General features: G+C 38.0%; 1 protein-coding gene across 1 annotated transcript in view; it reads right to left on the reverse strand.

Moving 5' to 3' along the window:
• LOC126481907 (integrin alpha-PS5-like) overlaps window positions 1-25,183 on the reverse strand; it is a 553,290-nt gene that overhangs the window by 179,291 nt on the left and 348,816 nt on the right. The window contains exon 12 of the mRNA XM_050105865.1: window positions 5,038-5,211. Coding sequence (XP_049961822.1) covers window positions 5,038-5,211 — 174 coding nt within the window. The remainder of the gene's footprint in view (window positions 1-5,037; window positions 5,212-25,183) is intronic.

Consider the following 25,183-nt stretch of genomic DNA (forward strand, 5'->3'; position numbering starts at 1 on the left):
ATGTGATGATAGCAGCTCAAAATGTTTTTGACCATGGAACTCATTGAGAATTTGCTTGGACTGTCATAAGACATCCACCAAACATTCCTGATTTAGCACCTTCAGACTTTCATCTCCTTGAAGCTATGAAAAATGGACTATACAGCCAACATTTTCTAGACTCAGATGCCATTGTCCAAGTTATAAGATAGTGACCAGTAGCAGGTTTTTAAGACTGCAGCATTCAGACTTTTGTTCATTGCTGTCGAAACTGAATAATGAATGGTGCTGACTAAATTGAAAATGGAAGTATGTAGCTGATGTCTTGCTCATTTTAATTGTGCTATTGTGCTTTCTGTACCTGTTGCAGTTTCCATGAACTCAGATGGGAGAGATTAGTTTCAGAATGACCCTTGCACTAAAAGCAGCTGATTTAGAAAGCAAATTGTAGCCTTGTAGATGAGACACCATGGTACAGAAATCAACAGCAGTGGCAATGTTCAAACACCAGAGAGTGATGAACACCCAGCTGAAACAGTTATTTTGATGGCATGTAAACTTTTCACCAAGCCTCATCAATGCAGGCCACATGTGAAAAGAAAAACTACATCCTGAATCAGTAGTGGGGACACCTAACACCAAATACAGCACTCACTGACTCTTCATTACAAATATCAGGTGTTTCCTTTTCTAACAAAGGTTGTGACCAAAACCTGATCTACATCTACATCCATACCCCGCAAGCTACCTGACGGTGTGTGGCGGAGGGTACCTTGAGTACCTCTATCAGTTCTCCCTTCTGTTCCAGTCTCGTATTGTCCATGGAAAGAAAGATTGTTGGTATGCCTCTGTGTGGGCTCTAATCTCTCTGATTTTATCCTCACAGACTCTTCAAGAGATATACGTAAGAGGGAGCAATATACTGCTTGACTCCTTGGTGAAGTTATTTTCTCGAAACTTCAACAAAAGCCCGTACCGAGCTACTGAGCATCTCTCCTGCAGAGTCTTCCACTGGAGTTTATCTATCATCTCTGTAATGCTTTCACGATTACTAAATGATCCTGTAACGAAACGTGCTGCTCTACGTTGTATCTTCTCTATCTCTTCTATCAACCCTATCTGGTATGGATCCCACATTGCTGAGCAGTATTCAAGCAGTGGATAAACAAGTGTACTGTAACCTACTTCCCTTGTTTTCAGATTGCATTGCCTTAGGATTCTTCCAATGAATCTCAGTCTGGCATCTGCTTAACCGAAATCAACTATATATGATCATTCCATTTTAAATCACTTATAATGCCTACTCCCAGATAATTTATGGAAGTAACTGCTTCCAGTTGCTGACCTGCTATATTGTAGCTACATTATAAGGGATCTTTATTTCTATGTATTCGCAGCACATTACATTTGTCTACATTGAGATTCAATTGCCATTCCCTGCACCATGTGTCAATTCGCTGATGTGTAAGTGTCTTCTTGTTATGCCTATTTCCAACTTAATGCATCATCTTTACAGTCAGTAGCAATCTATCTTTCCCTTATATTGCTGATATTCCAACGTTATGTTTACATTGTTTGATTCTGGACAATCGTAAAGGGATCACAAATTGATTCCATATTTCTAGGTTTTTAGAAAGTTATTGATACTGCTCCTCACAAGTGGCATCTAATCATACTGTGTGCCTACAGAGTACATCTCAGCTGTGAGAATGGATTCACAATTTTCTGTTAGAGGGGGCATAGTTATTAGTGACAGGGAGTGATCTACTGAAACAAAAGTTACATCTGTCGTTTTGCAAGGAAGTATTATAGGTCTTCTACTATTCATAATCTATGTAAATGATTTAAGACACACTTTGACTAGCTTTTCTAAATTGCTTACAGGTGATACAGTCATTTACAACCTAGTCAAGTCATCAGATGGTCAAAATGAATTACAAAATTATTTCAGACAAGGTAACTGATGGTGCAAAAAGTCACAATTGACTCTGAACGAATACTAAAAAAAGGTTCCATTAAATTTTGATTCACAATGAGTCACAAATATTTAAAGGTTCCCAGTTCAACTAAATACATACGGATTATAATTACAGACAACTTACATTGGAAAATTACATAACAAAATGTTGTTGGTAAATTGAACCAAAGACTGTGTTTTATTGGTAGTTTATGTGTGATCATTCAACCATACAAGGCATGGGAAGCTTATCAGTAAAGACTGATGCAAGACATCAAAAAAGTTCAGAGAAAGACAGCTTGCTTTCTAGTATCATGAAAGAGGGAAGAGAGTGTCTTGGATATGATACATAAGTTTTTTTTTTTTTATAACATCGCAATCATAGTTACACAACATGTTTTGTAGGGAAGTGCTTCTGTATTTTAATACCACTTTAAACAACAATAATTTTAAAAATAATCTGCCTTGGTAAAATTCTATTTCATATTTCTATCCTCAAATCAAACACAATAATTTGATATACAAAAAACAACAATAAGTTAAATTATTCTTTGGATTTTCATAGTGAAATTTTTATTTATATGTTCTTAGCTCTTCCATTCCCACTCAACCAGTTCAATCAAGCATAACATACAAACAGATTGGCATCTACTAAGGATCTTATTTTCTTTTGACACACTTAATCTTCCATGTAATTTGTCATCAACATAAGTTGTAACTACATTAAAAGTCAAATTCAAAGCACTCCCATACTTAGGCAATGAATATAGGAGAGCAGATGGAGGAATACTGCGGGCCCACTCTTGGCAAAGCCTTATTGGACATAGTTTGCCATTGTCTTCCTCTGACTTGTTATGAAGTGTTGTTACATGTGTATCTGTGTAGTGTGGATGACTGTGACAAGTGCTTGTACAATGTAGTGTAGGGTCTCACTTCATGACACACTGCAGAGAAGTTTTGGATTGAATCCAGGACATTGGCACAATAACTGGTAATCAGTAACTTTATGCCACTACTTCTCTTGGACTTACCAGCCAAATTCTGGCAGTGAAAATTTGTCATCACCAGGATGCAAACTAGCTTACCTCTGAGTTAAGTGAATAACTGACTTTGGCTAAAATAGTCAGGTTTGCAGTTATGTAAATTATCATTATCTAACTTAAAAGCATCTTGTAATTATAATGTAGAGCTTGGTTAATACCATAACAATGACATCAAAAGTCACTATTACATAATAAAGTGCACCAGTTGAAGTTACGCAGAGTACTAGAGACTATCATCAGTGTGTGAGATGTGTGTCTGAAATGTGTCACTTCTGATGCACTGTGTTATCATGTTTTGTGTTTTTGATTCCTTGTAGTTCTTATACTATTTAAATTACTTTCCTTTTCCTGTACCTATTTTGCTCAGATTCCAAACATCTTACACTATTTTATGCTATCACACATTTTTCATAAGCTGATAAATTCTGCAGAAGCATCTTGATTTTTAAGTCTTCCTTCCATTCTCAAGGGTAACATGAGAACTTCTTCTATTTAAATTTACTTTTGCTGCTATTATAATGATGCAAACTGTTATGACTTGAATTTAAGCTCCAAACTCACACTCAGATAGTGAACCTTCCTAGTAGGTTAAAACAGTATGCTGACCCAGAAACCCCTGCAGTGCTCTTACATACTGGGATAGCCACAATTAACTCACAGCTTGCCCTCATAACATTACTTCTGCCAAAATCTCATTTCCCACCTTCCAAACTTCATAGTAGTTCTTCAGCATACCTTGCTGGACTATCATTCCTGAATGAAATGGTATCATAGTGAAATGGTTTAACTGCATACAAAGAGATTATTTTTCAGAATGAATCTTTCACTCTAAAGCTTCTTAGCAGTTTAAAACTGTATCCCAGACTAGAAGTCAAATCCAGAATCTTGCCTTTTCTGGGCAATTCTTTCACTGACAAGTTATCCCGGGATGGCTCACAGATTTCCTTCACAGTTTTACTTAAACCAGTACCTCTTTTCTACTTACAAAACTTCACAGAGATGCTTCTGCATAACTTGCTACACTAATACTCCTCATTCACAGAGTGTTTCTTGAAGTTTGTTGTTTAATAAATCTCTTTTCAGCCTTTAATACACCTATCTCTGATAGATTTGTTTTTGGAGAGGGTCTGCCTTGAGCGAAACACTATTTCTTACATTTCTTTTTATTACCCAGACTTGTTTTACCAACTAACAGCACCATAGTGGTTTTTCTGTTCCTGGATTTTATGTAATTCTATGTAGTTGTTTTGTTTCACTGTTTGTCATCTGCAACCACATAGAACTTAATGTAGAACAGAAGATAAAATAAAACCCACTGATGATGCTGTAACTTCAGTGAAACATGTCTGGGGAATAAAAAGAAGAATAGGAAACTGTGTTTTGCTCATGACAGATCCCCTCCGAAAACAAATCTATTTGCAAGCAAACACGGGACAAAAGAGCTTCAACCTCAAGATAGTTATCTTTGATTTGGCTACTTTTGTTTTGTTATATTTTCCACAAATGCCAGATTATTACTGTCAATCTGAAGTTGAGTGAGCTTTTCAATTTTTATTTTTTTACAAAAGACAAGGTCTGTCCCAATTTATATGATCAATGGTTAATAAAGTTTCTTTACAAAACATGCAACTGATGTAGTTAATTCTGATCAGGCATTATGTGATAATGCTGATGCAAATTTAATTTTTCATGTTACCTCTCAGTCAAAAAGCATTAATCCCAATGAACATATGCCAGTATGATTGTTTCAAGCAAAAAATTGTCCATAGCTCAAGTGGTTTTGGGAATGATTACAAAATCACAGGGACTAATCAATAAGCTGTTAAGTAATCTTGCAACAAAAGGAACAACATTAGGGTTTAGGCAAGGAAGGACATACAAATAATCTTATTGTTTAAGGTCATTATGAAGTTGGTTAATTTTATTTTCTTTGTGGGGAGGGGGAAGGGAGAAGAGGTGCTCATTACAAATATATATTGTCATTCATCTAAGAATTTAGAGACATTAAAAGACAAAAAAGGTATGACAATACAGGAAAGGAAGAGCTAAAATACTTACAAAATATGTGAGCATCTTCACAACCAGTGCATTTTATAGCTGGATGCACAACAAATGTCTTTGTTGTCCTTTGAATCAGATATGTAGTTGAGAAAATTTCAGCCTTGAGTATTACCACAGGTGATGCTCTCAGTATTACTGCATGTCCAGATAAATATGACCCAACTGCCACATCTGTAAATCAATGAGACAGTCATCTTTCAATGTGTGGCTTTGTTATCTGTTTACTTTATGTTGGCAATGTTTATGATATAGATATTGTTAAATATTAAAACTCTGAATGAAAGAAATTATCTAATTTAATTGCTTCTTCTTTCCTGTAAAGTTGTTTTTATTTGTAAAATTGAAATTTTGACACATTGTTTTTGCAGGAATCTGTGTATTTCCTTTAATATTATTTTGTGTTCTCACTGTTTTGTGGAACTATGCAAGTTAAAGCCAGATTGAACTGACACCTTCAAAAATAACAAAGTCATATTCTTTCAAGTTGTCCCACTGTAATGAGTGCTAACAATGGATAGCAATAGAAACAAAAGAGTAATTTATACAAAAACAATGAAGTAAGATAAGAATTCAATGTTTCATTGACAATAGGGACATATGAGACAGAAAATAAGCTTGGACTGAACACTGACAGGGAGGGATATTGGTCATGCCCTCCCAAAGGAACCATCCCAGCATTTGCTTTAAGGGATCTAGGGAAATCACAGAAAAACTAAATCTGGATAGCCTGGTGGAGATTTCAGCCACTGTCCTACTAAAGACAGGTCCAGTGTCTTACCGCTGCACCACGATGCTTGTTGCAATTTTGTCATTATCCCCACACTTGCATCTTCTGATTGTACAACAAGCGATGGTTTAAGGCAGCTTAGTTAATACCAGCTTCTGTTGCAGCACTGCTGCAACACCAGAGGAGATCGCGGAGTTCAGCTTATGAGCTTATAACTAGAAGTGACTTTATTTTGATTTATCTGTGAACTTTGCAGTTTATTTCTCAAATTTCTTCCATGTTTGTGTATTTATTACACACAGTCTGGCATTTTAATAACTGTTAATAATATCAGACCTTATAATTCTAACAATCATATTTTTATCATTGACTACAAAATCATGTTAATGAATATTATTTATGATGTCAATGCTATGAATGTGACAGCACATTCTGCATCTATATGTCCATCAATACCATGCATGTCAGTACTGTTATCTTTTGTTCCTTTCCTGTTTCACTCCATAAGAAGTCTGAGTTCTCTGATTTTCTTATTCCTAGGAATTTTACTGAAGTTACAGTTTCTACTGATTTTTTGGCCAGTAGTATAACTGAACAGGAGTGGATCTATTCACCTATTTATACACAATATGGTACATTTGTTTATGTTCAGGGTTACCTGCCAGACCATACAGCAAACATTGATCATATGACAGTCATCCTGAATATCATTACAGTTATGGCATGTAGATAACAGTACTATCTGCAAATAACCACAAAGAGCCTCTGATTTTATCCACTGGATCATGAATATCAACTGTAAACAGTAATGATGCACCATTAAGAACATGTTGAGTTACGTCTGCAATGAAGTACTGAACCCAGTTAGAGATCTGGCCTGACACTTCGTAAGCTCATATTTTGTTCACTAAACAAAAATTTGGAACTGTATGTTTCTGTGCCAGTATGATCACTGAATGACTGAATAGGGAATTTCAATCCAATTACTGAATTTATAAGGAGCAGTCAAATGAAAACAGATCACCTGCTACAAAAGGACCATGGAATGATTGCATTAAAAAGTAATCATTACAAGCATTATGACATTTATCTCACTGGAAAATGATACAATTAATCCCTTTTTCATAGATTGCGGAAAGTTGATAACAGATCTGCAACTGCACTCACTCTTGCACTACTGGGTCTGACTGAAACTGGCATCCATGATTGTGTTTCTTCAAGTTGCCACAGACATGCAAATGTCACAGTGAAAGGTTTGGGCTGTACAGAGGATGCTTCCGTGTCTCCCAACCATATTGCTGAAGCATATTTTCATCCAATTGGCAGTGTAGGAGCAGATACTATTATGGAACAGGATGTTTCCATCCAACGTCCTGCGCATTTTGATTTTGTGATACTTTGCAATTTCCATAAAGTGTCTTCACAGTGCTGTGCACTGATTTTGGTTCCCCACTCAAAGAACTCTATGACCAGAAGGGGCCTGCAGTTGAAGGAGAAGGTGATCATGACCTTAACGGAATTTGTATGAAAAGTTATAAATTTCTTTGGTGGGGTGGATGTGGGATGTTCCCACAGCTAGCTTTACCATTTGCCCTTGGACTGTCAGCCTGCTGTTGGAGGGACTCATCCTGTTGCATGACAATACTCGTCCTCATACTGCCAATCGCATGAATGTTACATTTGAGCAATTTTGTTGGGAAATTGCAGCATCCACTGTACAGCCTGAATCTTTCACAGTGTGATTCTCACATTTTGGCGACCCGAAGAAAGACATGTGGATGTCAGTTTCAGTTGGGTTAGGAAGTGCAAGAGTGGATGCTGCTGCAAGTCCATCAGTGGCTGACCATGTTCTATGAAATGGGAATTGATTGTCTCACCTCCCAGTGTGATAAATATCTTAATGTGTATGGTGATTACTTTTGAATGGACCATTCCATCATACACAAGAACAAAACTTTTTGGAGTTTTTAGTCAGATTGCATGATAAAATTTTAATATCAAATTCATTGAATGATTTTTGCACTGATCTCTTCACACTTATTTTGGCTTCATTCAGCTTTCATCTGCTTACTAGGCTTTCATTTCATTTAAATCAGAGATGAAACACACTTCACTTTCACAGAAACTTTCTAATGTTGTTACTGATCTACTTTACCATCTCTCACACCCTTGTACTGCAGATACTTATCTAAGTCTTACTATACATTTCGTTCAAGTTTTATCCATTTCTGTTTCACATCTAATCTTCAGACATAAATATTTGATATTACTACTCTGGATTTTATTATCCTGTCACTCTTGATAACCAAAAGTACTTGCCTACATTTTTTAACATACTTAGCAGTATCCATAGTTACTGATGCTATCACAGCTTTATAATTACTGTTTCCCTCATAAATGTTAGCTGATTTGAAAAGTTTGGGTCTCTTAGTTCAAAGACATTGCACTCATGCATCAGTTCTTCAACTACCTTTTCAGACAAAACATTCAGAACAATCTCAGATGAATCCCTGTTTCTGGAAGTATTTTTAATTGCATGACTCCCCCAGTCTTTTGCTGGCAAGTTTAAGTCTCCACGTATTAAAATAGCATGATACAAATTCCAAGTTGTCATTGAAGTGGTCTACCACAACAATTCCTAATGCAGATGGCCTGTGTATGCACCCAATTACCATGTCTGGCCTCCTTTTGTTGCTTAACTTCATCCAAATTATTTGGTGTTCAGAGCCTGTAATAAGCACACTTGATACTATGAAGTGCTTAATGACAGTAAGTATGATGCAAACACTGGTGTCTAACCTAGCTTTGTGCTGTACATTTCAATCTAATTTATGATTTTACTGATGTTCAGTTTTGGTTTCAGCAAACTTTATGTTCCTAATATTATGTGGGCATTATTACCCTTCATAAGTAAGATTAATTCCAGGACCGTATCACGAATACTATTGCAATTTACTAATAGCACATTAATATTTTCTAAAAGACTGAAAGTACTCCTTTGAGAGTCATATGGTTGATCTGACTTCAGTTTCAGAGGTACTTCATCACTAACTCTAAGGAAGGGATCCTCCAACCTAATATTGCACTCATGCATGCATACAAGCATGAGTGCAATTTCTGATCTAGCTGCTGTTTCCCAAGGGTCTCCCTTACTGGTCTAACATTTGATTTCCCAATGCCCAACAGCCTGACTCTCTATGATTGTCTGAATTTAGCAGGTAAATTGGCCAGTGGCCCAATAGACCAGGCTTCCAGTGCTGGCTCAGATATATAAGCAACACAGGGCAGGAATTAGCACCTGTTGCTAAGGCTTAAAGGGGCAATCAGTACAGTCAGTTCACAATTTTGCCTACTGCCCAGACAGACATGAATCCACCACTCACCATCCTGGTAGCTGAGTTGTCAGCGCGATGTAATGTCATACCTAATGGCCCGGGTTTGGTTCCCGGCTGGGCCGGGGATTTTCTCCACTCAGGTACTGGGTGTTGTGTTGTCCTTATCATCATCATTTCATCCCCATTGACACGCAAGTCACCGAAGCAACATCAACACAAAATACTTGCAGCAGGCATCCGGTCTACCAGATGGGAGGCCCTAGCCACATGGCATTTCCATTTACCCTCCCATGAGGACAAACTGTATGGATGATGTGTATAGAAATATGCAGTGACATTGGGGTTGCCAGAGATTTTAACAGCATCAAGGATGGTACAGATTTTTCTGATGGTGCAACCACATCCCTGCAGTTCAGGCAGCTGCCTGAAGCCTGTGTATCATACCTAATACAGCTTGTAGCAGTTTCCAAACAACAGCCAAGTTATCATGAGTCTGCATACAATGAGCACAGTCCCCATCAGTTTCATTCTATGTAAAAACTACATCAATTCACAAAAAATACATCAACCAATCAGTCACAGACTGATTCAGACTGCAATGATCACAGAATTCACAGAGGTAAAGTGACATAAGTGCTTATAATGATAGGAAACTACAATGCAGATTAGCAACTGAAAAATATGCAGAGGCTTGAATAGGACTGCCAAACAGAAATAAACACTAACTTTTTACTCATATTTATAAGCACAAAAGAATACTATTAAATTAAACAAAGCATACAAATGTGGGCTGCTGGTGCTGAGCTTGGTCTGCTCTATAACTGGAGCTCGTCCAACATAAGTTGACACAAAATAAACAAAATTATTACAGAATAGCAAGAAAGGCTCATTATTTCATAAAAAAGAATCAGACAGTCACTCTGCTATGCACTAAATTTTCACTTCCTAAATGCTCAGAGACAGGGACCTACTCAGAACAAAATTTTCAAACATTGGCAGCACTTGCTTGTTATTAGATACAATTGATAGCATACCACTGCTAAACACAAGAGTTGTCCTCTTGTTAGAAAATAAATAAAAATATAGTAAAATGTGGGATTCTGTTGTGACAATATCACAGGATGTGTCAGAAATATATGGAAGGACATAAAAACAAAACAAAATGATTTCATATCACAGTAAACAGTCACTTAGGTTCTACTATAGAAAATGAATTTTGAGAGATAAATAAATAAGCAAAATAATAAGAATTGCAGAAAATAAATATTGCAAACTACACTCCTGGAAATTGAAATAAGAACACCGTGAATTCATTGTCCCAGGAAGGGGAAACTTTATTGACACATTCCTGGGGTCAGATACATCACATGATCACACTGACAGAACCACAGGCACATAGACACAGGCAACAGAGCATGCACAATGTCGGCACTAGTACAGTGTATATCCACCTTTCGCAGCAATGCAGGCTGCTATTCTCCCATGGAGACAATCGTAGAGATGCTGGATGTAGTCCTGTGGAACGGCTTGCCATGCCATTTCCACCTGGCGCCTCAGTTGGACCAGCGTTCGTGCTGGACGTGCAGACTGCGTGAGACGACGCTTCATCCAGTCCCAAACATGCTCAATGGGGGACAGATCCGGAGATCTTGCTGGCCAGGGTAGTTGACTTACACCTTCTAGAGGACGTTGGGTGGCACGGGATACAAGCGGACGTGCATTGTCCTGTTGGAACAGCAAGTTCCCTTGCTGGTCTAGGAATGGTAGAACGATGGGTTCGATGACGGTTTGGATGTACCGTGCACTATTCAGTGTCCCCTCGACGATCACCAGTGGTGTACGGCCAGTGTAGAAGATCGCTCCCCACACCATGATGCCTGGTGTTGGCCCTGTGTGCCTCAGTCGTATGCAGTCCTGATTGTGGCGCTCACCTGCACGGCGCCAAACACGCATACGACCATCATTGGCACCAAGGCAGAAGCGACTCTCATCGCTGAGGACGACACGTCTCCATTCGTCCCTCCATTCACGCCTGTCGCGACACCACTGGAGGCGGGCTGCACGATGTTGAGGCATGAGCGGAAGACGGCCTAACGGTGTGCGGGACCGTAGCCCAGCTTCATGGAGACGGTTGCGAATGGTCCTCGCCGATACCCCAGGAGCAACAGTGTCCCTAATTTGCTGGGAAGTGGCGGTGCGGTCCCCTAAGGCACTGCGTAGGATCCTACGGTCTTGGCGTGCATCCGTGCATCGCTGCGGTCCGGTCCCAGGTCGACGGGCACGTGCACCTTCTGCCGACCACTGGCGACAACATCGATGTACTGTGGAGACCTCACGCCCCACATGTTGAGCAATTCGGCGGTACATCCACCCGGCCTCCCGCATGCCCACTATACGCCCTCGCTCAAAGTCTGTCAACTGCACATACGGTTCACGTCCACGCTGCCGCGGCATGCTACCAGTGTTAAAGACTGCGATGGAGCTCCGTATGCCACGGCAAACTGGCTGACACTGATGGCAGCGGTGGCCAAATGCTGCGCAGCTAGCGCCATTCGACGGCCAACACCGTGGTTCCTGGTGTGTCCGCTGTGCCGTGCGTGTGATCATTGCTTGTACAGCCCTCTCGCAGTGTCCGGAGCAAGTATGGTGGGTCTGACACACCGGTGTCAATGTGTTCTTTTTTCCATTTCCAGGAGTGTATGTGTTTACAATAAAGAATAGTCACAATTACAAATGTAGGTTTGGGAATATATTTGCAGTTAACAATACAAGATATGCTAAACACTGTATATCAGGACCTCTTCTATCATGTAAAATGAACCTTATAATAGGAACTGCCTTGAAGCTTTTTTAAACAAGAGCTCATCTTCTACCAAACACTTAGTTCTTGAAGGGAGGGCATTAAAAATCTTGCAGCTAGTGAAATGGACTCCTTTCTGTACCATACTTATATTTGCCTGTTCATAGTGGAAAGCTAGCTGTGGCTTATGAGACACTGTCCTACTCTGGGTGTAAAGAATACCCCTTCTCCTTCCTTTTAGTTGGTCTCTATTCCTGTTTATTACTTTGTAGTGCCTCAAGAATTTTTGTGTAAGTCCTAGACACACTCGGCTTTCCACCATCTCAAACATCTGATATTTTAAGTATGAGAATGAGAGAGTGGAGATGTGTCTACCTCACCAACAGTTTCTGTGTATGCAGGATGGACATGAATCAGGAGAATACTGCAATAGTAACAGTCGATTGGCGCAGATGAGTGTTTGCAGCACGCACCATAGAAGCTGTATGTCCAGTACAAGGAGTAAGCATGCTCTATTCCTTGATGGTGTAATGACTGTACTGTTGTGCACAAATGAATTATATATTGAACAAAAGACACTTACATTTGATTTTCTGGTGTTGGACTTGTGAGAAGCAAGAACTGGCTTTAAAGTGGTTATTAAACCACATATATTGTAATTGTATCTGTTAGTATTTAATGGACCAAGATGGGGTTGACTCATGAGAGTTGAACACTTGTGTGAAACTTGTGAAGTTGTTTTATTGTGGAGATGAAAATATAATGAGTTGAACAAAAGTATCCTGAGAGTGCTGAATCATTTCAAGAGTAGAAAAGAAGTCTATTTGAAATTCCTTTAACCACCTATAGTCTTCAGAGGAAGAGTTTGTGAAGATCAACACAGCTGTCTACCCGAGAAGAAGATCAGCTACACACAATACGTGAGTAAACTGTGGGAGATGTGTGAGCCTTGCACCTCAGTACCACACTGTCCCCTGTCATCCAAAAACCGATTGAATGTGGTGACCTAAGTGACAGAAGCCAAAGAAAGTGGGATTTTAAAAACAGAAATGGAAAGAAGATATTAGGCATTGCCATAGCAACCAAGCCTAACAACATACAAGAATTGTTTCCAATAATCGTATTGAGTCAAATAAACAAATGAGAGAAAGTTGCGAGTGCAACGTTGTAGAAGATGTGAGAAAGTAATAGGGGAGAAAACTGGAGAGAAGACCTCAACTTTTCGACTAGGAAGATCAGGTGTGGAGAATAAGCAGTCTTCAAACACATATATCGTGCCAACACTGACACGGTAACCAGCCACCAATGGCGACTGCACCAGCTGCTGCTCACCGGTGCTGACTCCGCGTCCACTAGCCGACGACAATGCTGAAACCAATGTGTGCCACCATCACCACCACTGCTATCCACCAGTGCTGATTACACATCTGCACACCAATGCAGCTAGAACTCTACACTCGGTGAGTGAAAACCAATAATTATTTGATAAAAGTTGAGGGGACGGAGGAATGATAAACTATTATTATAGTTATTGTACTCAGTGATCAATTTTCTTTGGATGATTACTGGGTCTAAGATTAATAAAAATATGTATCAAGAACAACAACTAGCAGAACCAATCACAGTGATTAGAATGACCAGGAAACAGTCAGACTTGTCTGAATTAGTGAATTTAATTAAAGCCCAGAATGAAACTCTAAGGAGAGGAATAGATTTAGTACATTCTAGATTACATGATAAGTTAGATGACCAGAGAGCAGAGTCAAATGCTCAAAATGCTTCATGAGAGATGAACTGAATGCTCAAAATGCTTCATCGAGAAATGAACTGAGTGTGAATTTAAGCCTTATGTTAGATTCAGTGAATACCCAATTAAATAGTAAATTAGATGCTCAGAGTGAAATTTTAGGTAATCAAAGTGAAACCTTGAATAGTCAAGTAGCAAATATAGTTTTATTAAAGACTGAATTTGACTCTTTAAAGAATAAGGTAGAAAATCTGAAGTTAGATTTAAAGAGTGAACTCATTAGTTCTTTGAATACTCATGTTAATCAACTATTTACTGAATTTAACCAGAAACAGGATGTGCAACTTCAAGATTTAACTAAAAAATTAGAGTTTGACATTGAAGATAAATGTAATAAAGGATGTGCAACTTCAAGATTTAACTAAAAAATTAGAGTTTGACATTGAAGATAAATGTAATAAAGTAGCATCTGAATTTAGTGGAAAATTAAAACTTGTGAAAATGTATGTAATGTTAAATTTAATTCTGTAAGACAGGAAATGAATATCTTGAAAGAGAGCACAGATAAATCTATGGAATTAATATTGTTTATGCAATCAAAAATTTTAGATGTTAGTATACGAGCTGTTACTAAACGAGATGTCAGTTCATGAGTAAATAATGTAGAAAAAAATTTCAAAGAAAAAATAGTCAACTTTGACACTGTAAATGTAAGTAGTCTGGTGGAACCTTTTGAGCTAATTATAGATCGAGAAATTTCCAAGAGTATAATCTCTGGAAATGTTGTGACTGTAGCTTTTTCCAAACCTAATGATACTAACAAGGTTATAGATGACTTGGGAGAGGAATTCAAACTTGTCTATGACAAGGTAGAAAACAGAATAACTTTACCTGATGTTGTGTTATGTAGTAAAGTGGTAATTGTTTTGTTGTGGGGTGGCTTTCACACAAAACTTAACAAGAAGTATTGGTCTACACTTGCTCAAGTAAAGTTAATATCAGATCCGTGGGATCCGGACAGAGTCACATCTGTTCCCCAGGGATGTTAACATTCTGTGTTAATGGGCGGAGTGACGACCACCAGCTCCCAAGTTGTTTTAGGTGTTCCTTCCGAAATTACTTTTCCTGCACTGAATTCCCTTCATATCTCAAACTATACTAGGATCCTTATACTATCCTATGGCCCTATTGCTTCACTATCCTTGTCTTTACTTGAATGACATGCAATGGCTGCTGCAAATCACTAATATCGAGGCCATACTGCTTCTTGTAGTAATAGCAATAAGTGATCATACCACTATTCATTTTCTCAAAGGTGTTACGTATGCATCTGGTCCACATTATGTAATCAACCGAATAAATTGTATTGTTATATTGAGTCAGGACTGAAGAATCTATTAGTGGTTTCATAATATGCTCTCTAAAAGCAATTGGATTCCAATTTGATATATCCATAGTTACATCCATAACAATTAGTGCTCAATGTAGATGTAAGTCAACTGCATGCTCTGCTATAGTTGGTGATGATCTTAAATCCTGTGATCAACATAGAGTTAGAAGAAGTTTTTGAGTATTTAAGTTACCCATGCGCTCCGCTCTAGTTAGCATTAAATCCTGACATCAATGTAGTGTTAGATGAAGTCCTTGTGTATTTAAGTCACCCATGTGCTCTGCTCTAGTAAGTGAGGATCTTGAAACCCAATATCAGAGTATAGTTAGGTCTTAGTTTCGTCTAAGCTATTCTTTGAGGGTTATGAGGAAATATTAGATTAATCTCTCTCTCTCTTCTCAGGGATCACAGGCCCTGTAGACCATGTGCTGCATCAACAATCTGCTTCAATATTAGATTAATAGAAGATGTAAATTTGTATGAAACATTACATAACACATAATTTTTTCCCCTTTGTAAGTGGACAGTATAATATGATGGTACTATTGAGACATAGTGATGTCGAGGCAACATGAACTGAATAGAGGATTTTATATGTGTATAAAAGTATAATATAAACTGAATTACTAAACAACTGATTGTAGTATATTATTTTCTAATTTTATAGAATATTTTATACCTTTTATGTAATGTGGTGTAAATGGGGAGGGTTTGTATCACTTTTGGAAGGGGTGGGTAGTGTAAGTACAAGCAGGACTAACGCCAATCACACACCCCACTTTTCAGACAAACCTCGCAGACAAGTGTGACTGGTTGTTCACCATTTGCCGTTCCATAGGTGTTGCTACGATTTTTCTTTGGGAGCTTCAAACGTGAAGGTGAGAATGTCCATTCTGTAGGAGATGTTTAACATCATACCTCCTCCGGCTTCTCACTCAAGTACCGGAAAAGTAGGGATCCTGGGGAAGGGGGGTGGGAAGGGTTTTTCTGTCTTTGGGACTATCTTCTTTCTCTTCTTTGATCTTAGCAACCGGTTCTACTTTTTACTTTCTTACTTCTCATCTGAATACCAGTCTATTTTTCCCTCTTTCCATAGGCATATACTTCTATTGCTGAAGTCCATCTTGTTTTCCATGGTTTACAATATCCTTCAACTTATTTCATATAAGTAGATCGAAGAATCAGGATACACAAACACACATCTACATATACACAAAGATATACTTAAGCACAGACAGAAGAATTACAAATTAGGAGCCTGAATGATGTCAGAACCACCAAGGGATGTAGGGGAATAAAGATATATGTACATCTAAGTCAATACACATATCAAATTGTTGATATGTGACAGTTCTGCATCATTAATTTTTGTCGCTCGCCAATATATATTTACATGTGCTGTGCTAGTCTTTGAGAAAAGGCATAGTATCTACTGGGAATTGGTAAATACAGGTAGACATAGCATCTACTATGTGTGGACATGATATCTGTTTATATGGTAAAAGTGAGGTGCGAAAGAGGACTCTAGGATATTAGATGAAGTATTAGAAACTGGAACAGAAGTGTAAAGTAGATTTGAAAATTTACCAGAGAATATTTAAGAACAGTATTCATAAAGATGTATGCTAGGGCAATGAACCAGGAGGTCTACTCTAGAAGGATATGGAGGGCTCACTCGACATTTATTGGATGAGAAAAAGGGTGGATAGGCAGAACTGTGAAAGGCTGACTTATACTGTGCAGTCAGGGGCACCAAGAAGCCGATTGACCTGTACCATAGGAGGATAGGGATAAGAAAGGAGCATACCTACCAAAACGAAAGGAGAAAGGGTACTACTAGGATGAACCTATGTAAGATATAGGTACCATTCCTATAGGGAAAAAGGGCAGTATTGTGACAGAAGTCACACATTTAAAAGGATGAGTCTGGTAGGTTTGAATTCTATGCATCAATAGCCTTATTACGTTTTATATTCACAAGTGTCAGAAGAAGAGAACACTTTTATTCTACCCACAGTTCCTCCAGATTAGAATAAGTAATGAATAAGTACATACTCAGGAATAGTAGTACAGGAAGTAAGAACAAAGCAGTACAGTATTCATGAGTTACGTACACCTGGAATTTAGAATTGGATGAGGAATAGGAAAGAAAAATTTGGTACTCATTAATTTTTGGAAATTGAAAAGAGCTAACTCCAAAATGGATTGAAAGGTTCACGCTTTATAATTGTGGTAAAATATGCGTGGTACTGTTAAAAGATAAAGAATTATCTTGCGTGAGATTATTGTACATAATGAATATGTATAAAATATCATGTGTTCGAGCTAAGGGGAAGGATATGTAGTGCCTCAAGAATTTCAGTGTAAGTTCTAGAGACACTCACCTTTCCACTGTCTTGAACACCCGATATTTAAGTACGAGAATGAGAGAGTGGAGATGTGTCTACCTCACCAACAGTTTCTGTGTGTGCAGAATACTGCAGCAGTGACGGTCGATCAGCGCAGACAACCTGTTTGCAGAGTGCACCATAGAAGCTATATGTCCAGTACAAGGGGCAAGCACACTCTATTCATTGATGGTATAATGACTGTATTGTTGTGAACAAATGAATTATATATTGAACAAAAGACACTTACATTTGACTTTCTGGTGTTGGACTTGCGAGAAGCAAGAACTGGCTTTATAGTGGTTATTAAACCACACATATTGTAATTGTATCTGTTAGTATCTAATGGACCAAGATGGGGTTGAATCACAAGAGTTGAATGCTTGTGTGAAACTTGTGAAGTTGTTTTATTGTGGAGATGAAGATATAACAGAACTGAACAAAAGTATCCTGAGAGTACAGAATCATTTCAAGAATAGAAAAGAAGTCTATTTTGAAATTCCTTTAACCAGCGATAGTCTTCAAAGAAGGAGCATTTGTGAAGATCGACACAGCCATCTGACCTGAGAAGAAGATCGGCTGCACACAATACGTGAGCCAACCGCGAGAGATGTGTGAGACTTGCACCCCAGCACCACACTGTCTCCTGTCATCTGAAAACCATTAGAACTTGCAACAATGCCCTGATTCATAATTTAGGAGTAAAGAACCACTTTACACTATTTATTATATGTTTTATTAATTCATGCATGCACTGGCGTTAACAGAAAGATTGTACCTTCAATTGCATCTAAATTGTTAGGGATGTCCTAAATATCTGAATCATTCTCTCAGTAGGGTTATTTTCAGTACTAACTAAAAGGCAAAGAGGGATCTGATCAAATGAGAAATATCCTGCTAGGGTACTGAGGCCACCCAGTTACTGCCCACACTGATATTTACACCTTATGTGTGGTCAATTAGGAAGTTGTTTCCTGCTGTGGAAAACAGTGAAAGATTTTACAGTGGGAGGGAGGAGGAGGGGGGGGGTGGTCAAAAGGCCTTCCTGATTTGTCTGAGAAACAGGTTTCACATACTGTCTGTGGCTGAGACAGATGACAGATGCATTTGGCCTCTTTCAAAAGAACCGTTTCAGTCTACACCATCCAGGCATTCACAAAGGGTCAGATTGCTAGTAGTTGGGAGCTCCAGTGTTAGGCGTGTAATGGGGCACCTTAGGGATATGGCAGCCAGGAGGGGAAGAAGTGCAGTGTGCCTACTGAGGGTGATTGTGAACCTTTAGCACAGAGCCTCAGATGGTTCTCTTCTGAAAGGATAGTTGGTTGACTGTTTGTTGCTATTGAAGTAGTTTACCTTGTAGCAAAATTGAAGTTGTTAGTACCTTTGAGTTAATACATGCAGAGGTTATAGTTGCCAACCAGAATAAATTAAAAATTGGTTCTTCTAGTGCCCCCCCCACCCACTCCCCCCACACATGACACAGTTGCTGAAGGTTCAAAGAAAACCTGAGTCTCATTTTAAAAAGGTACCCCACTCATAAAATTTTACTTGATGGTGACTTCAATATACCCTTGATATGTTGGCAAAAATACCTGTTTAAAGAAGTAAAACATCACCTGAAATGGTAGATGACAATAAAATTCCACAGTACTTGATCACCTCTCAATTCAATCAAACCACTACTTAATTTAGATTACAGAAGTCACTCAAAAGTTCTTTACCCACTAAAGTTCTTGAGTTTCATGGTTGTTGGTTCATGTACTTTCACTTACAAAATGTGCTTAATTGAGGCTTCAACCAACACCAGGACTGTTCTCAGAACAGATATTACTCATCAGCTTTCAAACCACAAACTATGAACTACCAACTACTTACAGACAGGTGCAAGAATAATTTGTTATTTCATAAATTATGTTATGCTATGAAAATATGCTAGGCTTGATTCTACTGTTTCTGATTAACTACAAGAACTAACATGATTATGAATCATAGAAAATGTTGTAGGTCAGAAATTTAGAAAAATAAATGGCCACTACTATCCTTAAGCAATGTGGCTCCACTTTATTACATGAATGAGTGCCATATTGCAAATTAGAGTAAATTACATGAAATTATTAATTAGTGAGTTAATTTGTGCAGTGTGTCATCTCATACAGAAAATTTAAGGTAGCAAAAATAAGTATTGAAAGTTCAGAATCTAACAGTGGTCATGATGAAATCTGTGATGGAAAGTGGCAGTGACTCTGAACTTCAAGTTTAGTTATTTCACAAGATAATTAGCTTTAGGTAACTTAAAAATTTTTACAGGGAAGCTAGAATGCTTAGCTTTCTGTTGGCAGGTGTCCTTGTATGGAATTAGGGTGATTAGCTCACAAAGTTTTTCGCATTTTAAACTAGAATGATAACTTAAATTGAGATGTAATTTTCAATTAAATATTTTATTGTCATGATAATGGAGACAATGGAAGGAACTTGAGATTTTTAAGTAAGTGTTACATAAAAGTAGATAAATGTATGAAAAATAAGACAAAAAATAGCAAAAAAATTGGTTATTTGTGGAAGTAGAAAGATGTGTAAGATGAGAAGAATCCACTTAGTATGTCTGATCCTCTTCGAGTGTTTGCAGATGATGCTGTTATTTTACCATATTTTAAGTAATCAGAAAATCAAAATCAATTGAAAAATGATTTAGACAAGATATTTGTATTATGTGAAAACAAAAAAAGGAGGTCATCCTCATCAGTAGTAAAAGGAATCCATTAAATTTTGGTTACATGATAATTCCCACAAATGTAAAGGCTGTCAATTTAACTAAATTCATGAGGATTACAATTACCAATAACTTAAATTGGAAAAATCACACAAGAAATGCCATGGTGAAGGTGAGCCAAAGTCTTCATGATCTTTTAAATGTGTGTCCAACAGCACTAAACAGTTTTCATTCCGTAGGTGACCAGCAAATTTGTCTCATAATTTCATATTACTGTCCCTGGTCATATTATTAGGTGCACCTTCTTTTTTCACAGTTCATTTGTTTCTGGGGTTTGGTTTCGCAAAGCAGTTTGTCTACCATTGTTTAATAGGTTGAATATTGTTAAAGAGCTAATGTTGAATCAGTGAGTACATTTGTTGTGTGGCATCATTACTGTGAGAGCTAAGTGTTGATGAACAATTGTCAGTTACAGTTTTCAGAACAGCAAGAGCTGATGTGTTGGCAGTGTGAGTGCATTATTAATATTTAGTATTGTTGGGTATTTACCATTTGTGGTCTCTAATGACAAAGTTTGCTGAGGACTAAGTGATTTTAGAGACAATATGATATGAAAATAATGGGCAAAGTAAATAATTTGACACCGTGAAAGAATGTAGAGTTAAGTAATGATTGGCACCAATATGTATTTAAGTTGGGAGATTTCTCAAGGAATTAGCATATCAGAATCATCCTTAAGGAGTGTAAAGAAGAAAATTTATTTTGAGAAGGAATTACAGATGTGACAGAAGATTATTGTTTTCACCAAAGTCTGAGCACTCCTAGAAAAAGATCTGCCATGGGAACCAGTTTGCTTGTACAGGGGAAATTAAAATGAAACTGAATCACAGTAGTGTTATTGCATCTGAATGAGCTGTAAGATGCAAACTTCCGCCAATGAACTTCAAGGCTCATAGATCTGCCTGAAAGCCAAAATTAACTACTGTGATGATTTCATAATACCTTATGTGGGCAAAGGAGCACAACCATTGATCTTTGTACTTCTGGAAATTGGTTAGTATCATTAAATTAGACAGTATTTCCGTTCACACAGTAGTAATAATCTTCTGGACTGAGACTACATTTGAAATTTTCGTAAATAAATTTCAGTTGGTATGAAGACACCCAAGTGAAAAGTTCCATAGCAACTGTATTACCCAGACTGAACCATCCAACCAAAGTTATGATATGGCCTATCATAAGTGACAAAGACAGTGAACATCTTTACTTGTTTGAGGGAAATGGTTCCCTAAAGGAAAGTCATTTTTGTTTATGCAGGATGGAGCTCCAGGTCACACAACATGATCAGCAAAAACCTTTTTGCAGCAAGAAAACGTCCCTTTGTTACCCTGGTCAGGATATTTGCAACACATGAATCCAATTGGAAATGTTCAGATGCTGGTGAAAAGGGGAATGGCAAAAGAAGCAATCACTGCAACAATTCATCTCACTGAAAAGATTATTCAAGTCTGTTATAATCATGCACAAATGCAGGACAATGTACAAGCCTGAATTAACAGTATTCCAAGACGAATTGTAGCTTTAATAGCTGCTAACAAAGTATTAAGAAGTTAGGCTTAATTCTGCTTAGTAGACATTTTTTAAAAACAACAATTAATACTAAAACTGTGTGGTTTATCTGTTATTAACAAACTGTTATTTTTAAAGAATTTAAATCACATTACTTAAACTGATTAAAATAATCATTGCAGCTTTTTGTACTTAATAAATTTGCATTATGTTAAAACCTCAAGGTGCATCTCATTATGTGGTCAGGGATTCTACAACTTAATATAAAGCACCACTTTTTGTGTTTTAGTTGATGAATACTTAAACATAATTTTCAACAGTAGAAACTCCAGATTGGTTTATCAACAGTATTATGAAGAGGATAGATGGCTGGTCACAATAAATATGACACATTGGGTTGCAGACAGGCACAATGAAAAGATTGTGATACATGGAGCTTTTGCCCAAAGCTCTCTTCAGAAAGGAAGCAACTCTCACAGTCACACAACCAAGGACACCTCACTCACACATGGCCACTACCTCTGGCCACTCAACCCAGAATGCAGCTCTGTCAAATGGAAGCAGCAATACAGAATGAGGTGTGATAGGGGGAGGGATAGCAGGATACACATGGAGAGAGAGAAGTCAGTGCTGCCTGGCGGATCATGCAGGGTCTAGATGGTGGTAGGACAGGTCTACCAGGCACAGCATTGGGAGGCTGTGGGAGAGGGATGAGGCAAAGGAACAGAAAAGGAGAGCAGCAGAGAAAGGGAAAAGACCAGTGGTTGGGTGCTTTGGCAGAGAGTGGTGCACAATGAAGGTGAGGGGACATTAATTGGGAAGTGGTGATAGGACAAATGGGGTTGAATTCTGTTAAGATGGAGGGTGTTGGAACAGTAGGTTACTGTAGGTAGGCTGGGATGATTTCAGGAAAGGTCACTGTGTTGTAAGGATAAATTTTACATGCACAATTCAGAAAAATTGATGGCAGAGGGGAAGACCCAGATGGCCCAGGATGTGGAGCAGCCACTGAAATAAAGCATGTTATGTTCAGCTGCATGTTATGCAACAGGGTGGTCCACTTTGATTTTGGCTAGTGGTGGCTTGGCTTGGTGGTGACCAATGGACAGCTGGTTGGTAGACACACCAATATGAAAAGCTGTGCAATGACCGCAGCACAAGTGATATATGATGTCTGCTTTCATAGGTGGCCCAGCCTCCGATCAAGAAAGATAAACCTGTGACAGGAATCGAATAGGAAGTGCTGGGTGACTGCACTGGACAGGTCTTGCACTTGCACTTGTGACAGTAATATATTCTTACCACACAACTCATATTCTGTGATTAATAGTGAGAGCAGGTGAAACGCCACATAGACCTCTCAGAGAAATGAAAACAACAAATAAATGGGTGTGAACTATGTTACAACAAGGGAATCCAAGAGTCAAAACTTCCAAAACAGAACACAAGACGCATAACATGTGGTACCTGTGTAGACCAAACAGGAGTTACATAACGTCCGGAGGTCCCTTTGTTACAAATTGCTGTTGCAAATGGACATTACATCATGACACATACACAAATCTGTATATAGTGAACAGACACACCAATTACCAGATGGGCATTTGTAATTTTGTGAAAAAAATATGGGTTATGAGTGAGATTTGAATCCAAATCTTCACCTTCGCAGTCTAATGCCATGACCACACAACCATGACACAATAGTCATTAACACTGATTGAGATTACACAAGAAAGCCCAGCAGTCATGGCAGAACCAACATTTGAAGTGTCAGAAACAGCATCACTGTCAACAACAAGAGAAATGGCAGTATTAAGTACATTAGCAGCAGCACCAATAGCAACAAGAAGGAACTCATCACAGCCTTATTACGTACAGGTGCAGGAAACTCGTCCTTCTCAAGGATGATGGGAATCAATATGACAGAACAAAACATAAATAAAACTGTAACCAATTCTCACCCTAGTCACCTGCAGATTTTAAGCTGAAATAGTCAGTGCCTTAGAAAGAAATCACTAAAACTTGAGGTAGCAATGGATGGTACAAACATTGACTTCACGTGCATCATGGATCATTGGTGCAGAAGTTTTGAACTAAGTAGCATTAATATTCATCCATATAAGTTGGCAAGTCAGTATCGTACAAAAAATGCCAAAAATGAAGGTGTATATATCCTTACTAAATCAAGTACCAGTAGAAATGAAGGTGTGAAGCTGAATCATTGGGTGTGGAAAATCGTTTGGAAGCAGCAGATAAATAGTTGCATAAAATACAGGGAAAAGTCATAGTCACAGTAGTATACAGACCGCTTACTGGGGATACAGACATACTTTAATCAATTTGAAACACTGCTTAACATTCTTTTTACTGAAAGAGCCACTTTAGTTGTCTGTAGGGATTTCAACATAAATCTTATGAACGAAAGTAGGCTAAAAAATCAATTTCTTATCTATTATGTAGGTTCAATCTGTTTCCACACATACACAAACCCATATGGATAACATATAATACAAACAGTCTTATAGATAATATATTTTCAAATGTACAATCCACAGATGTAGAAGTACAAATACTGATATGGGGTTATCAGACCATAATGCTCTTGTCCTCAAAATTCCTTCAATGCCACTGCAAGAAAAAAAAAGTGTACTTCATCTACAAAAGAACTCCCTTTCAAAAAGGCAACTAACATGCATCAGCACATTGAGAAAAAACAAACACGAGATCCCACAAGAACTTTTACCTGGGAAATGTAGGGCAACCACTCCTCTTTATTTGGTTTTCATAATGATATGATGCTAGTTTCGTAGATGCCAAAACAAAACAAGGTAGTTATATTACTTTCAACTATGCATGATCTTGGAACTATTGATGAAGTTACGGGTAAACCAGAGATAGTTTTGGATTAAAATATAACAAAGGGAGGAGCCGACACAGTCGATCAACTGAGTGATGCATATTCTGTCACATGGATGACAAGAAGATGGCCATTTGTTGTATTCTACACTCTAACAAACATAGCAGAAATCAATGCCCAAGTAATTTTTTATGCAAATAAGACAAATCCAAAAATGAAGAGAAGAATTGTCTTGAAAGATTTAGCACTGTCTTTTATGAAGCCTCAACTAGTGGAAAGAGCTAATATTCATTCACTTCCTGCCAGCATTGCAACTTTCCTTGTGAAATACAAAGAGCAAAGTGTTGAAAAGAACTGAGGAGTCTACCACTGAGAAAAGAGTTTAATGTGTGACATGTGGATGAGCAAGAAACACATCCACTACAATAAGGTGTAACTCATGCCATAGCTTTGCTTGCAAAGGACATATAAAAACAGTGCATACATGTGAGAAGTGTAAAGCATTTCCCAAACATATGCAAGACAATCAACTGTTTTTAAATGGAAGGAACTATGTGATAACTGATACGTCTTCAATATATAAAGCCTTTGTCCTTTTATATTGCAATGAAAGCGTGTTTT

This window comes from Schistocerca serialis, chromosome 5, assembly GCF_023864345.2.
Source record: "Schistocerca serialis cubense isolate TAMUIC-IGC-003099 chromosome 5, iqSchSeri2.2, whole genome shotgun sequence".
In the NCBI taxonomy this organism is placed as follows: Eukaryota; Metazoa; Arthropoda; class Insecta; order Orthoptera; family Acrididae; genus Schistocerca; species Schistocerca serialis.